Genomic DNA, 5930 nt, shown 5'->3' with positions numbered 1-5930 from the left:
GGTGTCTCCCTCCCTGGCTGCTGCCCTGCCCCCCGGACCCTCAGCTCTCCCCCAGGCTTGTCTGGGGCCAGGCCCAGGCCTTGCTGACCCGGCCAAAGGACCCTCCGGCTCCACTGCCGTGGTGCAGACCCCTCGGGCCAGCCAGGGCTCCTGTGTCCCCCGGCCCGGAGCACAGCCACCTTGAGGTCTTGCCTGGGAGGGTGGGCTCAAAGGAGGCAGCTCACACTGCCTGATAAAATAAAATAGTTGGGGAGGAGACACCCAGACGTGCGGGGGCGTGCCGCTTCTCAGACTAGACATTTAAATCATCTCCAGCATACGTGAGTGGGCCCGTCCCTCCCTCCTGGAGGCCCCGGCCTCCTTCCCCTTCTCCACCTGAGCACTGTCTGAGCGCCTACTGCACGCTGAGCTGGGACCCCCGTGCAGTGTGGGGGAGGCTGGGGGGGGGGCTGAGAACCCTGTGTGTCCCGCTGTTACTGACCATTCTGAGTAAAGTGGACACGGGGAGGGTCCACTGGAAGGTCCTTCAAGAAGGCAAAGAAGCTTCGGAGGAGGAAAGGGCTGGAAGCAGACAAGCGGGGAGGGCAGATGCTGGTTTGCCCCACGAAGGGCAAGCGAACATGGTGTGTGTCCCTTCTGGGGCGGGCCTGCGGCTCCGCAGGAGTCCATGCGGGCACACGTGCGTGTGTGCGTGTGTGTGTGTGTGCGCGCGTGTGTGCGTGTGCGTGTTTGTGTGTGTGTGCGCTCGTGCTGGGAAGGCTGTGGGTGTAATTTGTGGATTTTATTGGAAGATTAAATTGATTTCCCAGCCTTCCCTGGGGGAGAGGTGAAGATGCCGCTGTCACTGCTCCCTTGTTGCTGCCGCGTTAGGACAAGATCAACCTCGGCCATAAAAACAAAATGAAGCCAGAGCTCCCCGGCTTCTGACCGTAAGGGCGCTCCTTCCTTGGAGCCATGGCCGCCAGTGTCCCGCGGCCGGCCGCCGTCCTCCGTGGGGCTTGGGGCAGGAAGGAGCCAGGGGCTGGGGGCCGCCTTCCGACAGCTGGGGGCCTGAGGCAGGGGGCCGGGCGAGGCCCATCTGAGGCCTCCATTTCCTGGCGCTGCTGGGCCAGGCGTCCTGGGCGGCGGTTCCGCCGCAGGGCAGCGGCCGAGGCGAGGAGGGCCCCGGGCGCCTCTCCCCTGGGGGTCGTGTGGGGTCGAGGGTGCTGTGCTCTCTCCTCGCCTCAGGAGCTGGCCCTGCCCGTCCCGTCTGCTGGGCGCGTCTGCACGCCAGGCTCTGCGGCTGGAGGTGTCGGTGCTGCCTGGTAAGGCTGAGCCCTGGAAGGCTGGACGGCCAGGCCAGACGCCGGCTCCGTGTCACCTCCTGGAGCTGGCTTGGTGGCCCGGGCCCTGTGCCCACCCCCACTCGAGCGCCTGGTCCCAGCTGGTGCAGGGGCAGAGCCGGACAGGCCCGGACGTCCCCTCCCTGGAGCACACAGTGTGCAGGCGAATACGCGTGGTCCTGTCAGCAGCCACGGGGCAGCGTGAGGAGCCTTGAAGGAATCCCCCAGGGTCACGGGACAGGACCTGGAGAGGGGAGCACAGGGGAGGGCCCCTCTGGGTGCAGGGTGGGCGTGAGGATGGAGGGGCCTGGGGACCCCCTCTGCGACGGAGCCCTCCTGCCCCTTCCTGACCTGGGTAGCTGGCCCCCAGCTGTCCTGGCCTGGGGGTGCAGGGGGTCCCAGTGCAGGGCAGGCCTCCCGGGTGGGCCTGTCATTCAGGGTGGGACAGGTACGAGGGCCTGGAGGCCAGGTGTGCTGCTTCCTCCCACCTGAGCCCCTCAGGGCTGGGCCAGGGCGGCGGACTGGGCACCTGCAGCAGGTGTCCAGGCTCGAGCAGGGAGGCCCCTGACCGAGGGCGTCGACCACAGTTGGGGTCTGGGGCCTTGTGAGGAATGGCAGCCCCCCACCCCGGGGAGGGGTGTGTGGGTCCCAGGCAATGGGGGGAGCACACCAGGTTACCTGCCTTTGTGGGGGTGGGGTGAACCTGGCCCAGGTGTGAAGGGCACTCCAGGGCCCCATCTGTGGCCCCCGTTATGGGGCCAGGTGGGGCGCTAGGCCCTGCTCCCTCCAGGGGTCACCCAAGTCTGCTCTCAGGCAGCCCCCTGGGGGGCTGTTTCTCAGGCCTTGGGACCTGGGCCCCGAGTGTGACTCTGAGGGAGTGGGGGTCCCAGCTGGTGTTGCTGGCCTGGCACCTTTGGGGGGCTGCTGGGGGTGCGAGGCAGGGGTCCCACACCTCCTGGTTTGGGGGCTGAGCCATGTGGGCTTGGGGCCCGTAGGGGGTCGCCTCCGGCTTGGCGATTACCGGGGGCGTGGCCTCTGCACCCAGGGTGACACAGCCACCCCTGGGAGGGGTGCTCCCCGCCGGCGTCCTGCAGCCCTGGGGCATCCCCGTCTCGCACAGCAGCTGTGGTTCTGCGCCCCCCTGACTCCTGGAGCATCAGAGGAGGAGTGGGGGTCCCCTGGGCAGCGGCCTCGCCAGCAGAGCCCTGCTGAGGCAGATTAGCCGGACCTCATCTGCCTGGTCAGTGGAGGATTATGGCCTGGGGCAGCCGTGGAGACTCAGGGAGCCTGGGATGCTGGGGCCGGGCCCCCTCCCAGAGCCCCTGCCCAGGAGGATGGGGGCACCGAAGCCCCCCGGGGTGGCGGCGGGAGACCCTTGATCAACCAGTGGCTGAGAGCCCAAGGGCGTGGCCTGGGGGGAGAGCTTGGGATGGGGGAGCTTTGCGGGGGGGGGAGGCGAGGGTACCTCCAGACTGGAGCCAGCTCTGGGGAGGGGAGAGGAGGAGGGACAGGTGTGAGCTGGGTTCGAGGAGACGCAGGCTCTGGGGCGCGAGTGTGTGGTCCAGGGCCACGGAGGGGATGAGGGCGGTGACCACAAGCAGGGTCAGCAGGAAGGAGGGGTGGGTATCACACGGGGCCCAGGGCACCGAGCGTGTGGGTCACTGGGCCTCTGCCGGGGCTACCCCGGCCTTGCTCTGGCCTGATGCTCCCGGGGCTTTCTGGTTCCCCTTCCCCCCCGCCCGTCACAGGGGCTCCGGCAGCCTGTGTCTTCCTGAGGACGCCCAGGACGGAGTCCCCTTTCCAGTTCCGCGCAGAGCCACCTCCTGCAGGGACGGAGCCGGTGCCTCCTGGGCAAAGTTCCTAACTGGGTTTGGGTACTTGATTCTGAGTTGATGACGGGACCCTGGTTCTTGTGCTCAGCCCAGGTGACCCGTCCTGTCTCCCCAGAGCCTGCGCCACCTACCCTCCCTGACCCTGGACCCAAGGGAGTGTCCCGGGCTGCCCGGTCTCTGGTGCCCTCTGGCCCTGGCTCTGTGGCCTGGCCTGGGCTCCGCCCCTCTGGCTGGGGAGGGAAGGCGGACGGGCCCCGGCACAGCCCAGGAGCAGTGGGGTTTAGGGCAGTGAGGACTGAGGGGTGCAGACCCAGCACTGCCGCAGGCGGCCTGGGACACGGGTTCATGCTGTCCCTGCGGTGCCTGGGCAGGGGGCACAGGGTGGGCTGGGGGCCCAGCGGCAGGAGGAACGTGAGGTCTTCGGGGCAAGACCCCAGTCCTCCCCGCTGCCGTGACTGGGGTGGGGTTCTGCCCCCCGGCCTGTGCCCCCTTGTCTACCAGGCTGGCCTGCCCTGGGAGCCTCCGACGCCCGGCAGCCCCTGGCCCAGAAGAGGAGGGGGTGCCGCCCACTCTGCCTCTGCTGGTTGCCCCTCGTCTGGGCCTTAGCTGGGTGGCCTTGACTGGGCCTTGTGTCCGGTCAGCAGGCAGCAGGCGAGTCTTCCCTAGGCCCGGCCCTCCTCCCCCAGGACAGGTCGGTCATGAGCAGGGCAGCTGGCCCAGGCCAGCCCAGCCTCTGGGGGCAGAATGCTGTGAGGAATGTGCCCCCTCCGCTGGGAAAGGTCAGTCTTGAGGGCTGGTCCTTGGGGACTGCAGCTGCATGCCAGGGGCCTGGAGCTGGGTGACGGAGGCAAGGAGGGCTAGACCCAGGCTTGGGGACCTGCATCCTTCAGCCAGTGCTGGGAGTCGCAGCACAAGGGGCCCAGTAGGCCCCGGGTCGCCCGTGGGCCAAACAGGCCCGGCCAGGCAGTACCGCCCGGCTTGGCTGTAGGGCGCCAGCCCGCAGGGAGCTGGGTGCCGGGGGGCAGGGTACTACTGCTTCCGTCCCACCTCCAGGCCCACTGGGACCTCAGGAATCCACTCGGAGTTCCCCTGGAGTACGAGAGCTGTGGGGTGGGATCAGGGCCTCCTCCTGGGGCCCAGGCTGGGATGGAGCAGAGCATCCAGCCTGCGGAGGGGGGTAGGGAGACCTCCCGGTAGGGCCTGAGAGTGCGCCCCGGTGGGGGTCCCGTGAGGACCACCCCAGGCCTTACAGCTGTGGTCTTCAGGTCCCCAGGGAGACCACCTGTCTCTCCTGCCTGTCGTTACTCAGCTGGAGCGTGGGGGCTGGTGGCCTAGGGCCTTGGCCGACACTGCCACCTGCCTGGTCCCCTCCCGGTCCCCGGCTGGGAGTTCCCTTGGCCTAAATCCTCTGCCAGCTGGGCTGGATCCAGGCGTGGATTAGCGCGGGGATTGGGCAGAGGGTGGGTGGGGCAGGCAGAGGCCCTGCAGCTTCCCCACCTCAGGCCCTGGGGCGTTGCTTCTCCTGGGACCCCTTTGTGGCCCTGGTGGCGGGTGGGCTGGCTCGGGGGCCATCGGGGACAGCAGGTGAGAGGCCAGTGCCAGAGGCGCCTGGGAGCAGCCCTGCGGGGGGCCTCGGTGGGCAGTGAGGGGGAGGAAGAAGCCGAGGAGAGAAGGGGGCCCCGTGGAACCCCCGGGCTGCCTGCACCGCCTGACCTGCCGCTGAGGTGGGGCTGGGGGCTGGCCCTCTCTGGCCTCCGTGAGCCCACCCCTGGCCATCATCGGGGCATGTCTGTCCCCTGGCCATTTAACCCCAGCCGGACCGAGGGAATGGTGGCCTGCCGGGCGGAGGCTCTCCTCTGGGTGGGCGGCAGCGTGGCTGTGTCCTCGCAGTGGCAGCTTGGCCCACTAGGTAAGGGAGCAGCCCTGTCTGGTCATCGGGGGCGGGGCCGGCCTGCTCCTCCCTGGCTAGAGCCCCGCCCAGCCCCCGGGGTCACTGGGCTCAGGGGATTGGGGGGGGCTGCTCCTGGGGTTGTGAAAGGCCTGGTGGCTCCCACCCCACCTCCATGCAAACCTGTAGCCTCCTGACCCCTTGGGTCTCCCTCGGGGGTCACGGGGCTCCGGCAGCGTCCCCCGGTGCGCCTCTCTGACCCCCCGCTCAGGGCCTGGAGGCTGAACCCCAGGCAGGCAGTGGGGAAGGAAGGGCTGGGGGAGTCAGGGGTGAAGGAGGGGCCGGGGCCACGGTCCTGGTGGATGTGCGGCTGGACACTCCCTGAGGGGGTCCCTGTTACTGTGGGGGGCAGTGGCACCTTCCGCCCAGGTGTAGTGAGGCCAGCATGCTGGTGCCAGACGTGTCGGCCCTTAGAGGCCGGCAGAGTGCCCGACACCGCGGTGAGACTCTGGAGGGTAGAGTGTCTGTCTTGGCGGGGCCCCTCCGGCTCTCTGTTCCAACTGGCAGATGGGGCCTGGCCCAGGTACCGCCTTCCAGAACCTGGTTCTAGGCCTCGGGGGCCCGCCCCTGTCCCCATCCCTGGCCTCCCCCCTCCCACCTGCTACCTGCGTCCTGGCAGCCATACCGTGTCTTTACCTCCCGATGTCTCCCCTGGAGCCCAGCCTCCCTGTGCATGGCTCCCCTCTGTGCCCCCCACCCAATGCCTGCAGTTCAAGGTCAGAGGCTGGCTTCCTCTGAGAAGTCCTCACTGCCTGTTCCCTCGGGCTGACAGTGCCCACGGGCCTCCACACCACCACCTGAGGCTCCTCATCGGGGCTGGGGGGGGGG

General features: G+C 68.9%; 1 protein-coding gene across 1 annotated transcript in view; it reads left to right on the top strand.

Annotated features, from left to right (window-relative positions):
- The first annotated feature begins 4722 nt into the window (after positions 1-4722).
- PLCH2 (phospholipase C eta 2) overlaps positions 4723-5930 on the top strand; it is a 26099-nt gene continuing 24891 nt past the window's right edge. Inside the window, 1 exon segment of the mRNA XM_027108316.1 lies at positions 4723-5063. Coding sequence (XP_026964117.1) covers positions 4940-5063 — 124 coding nt within the window. The 5' untranslated portion in view covers positions 4723-4939.

This window comes from Aethalodelphis obliquidens, unplaced genomic scaffold (genome assembly GCF_003676395.1).
Source record: "Aethalodelphis obliquidens isolate GAN/ISIS:26980383/991018 unplaced genomic scaffold, ASM367639v1 scaffold9, whole genome shotgun sequence".
Taxonomy (NCBI): domain Eukaryota; kingdom Metazoa; phylum Chordata; class Mammalia; order Artiodactyla; family Delphinidae; genus Aethalodelphis; species Aethalodelphis obliquidens.
This window is presented reverse-complemented; position numbering and strand designations above follow the sequence as displayed.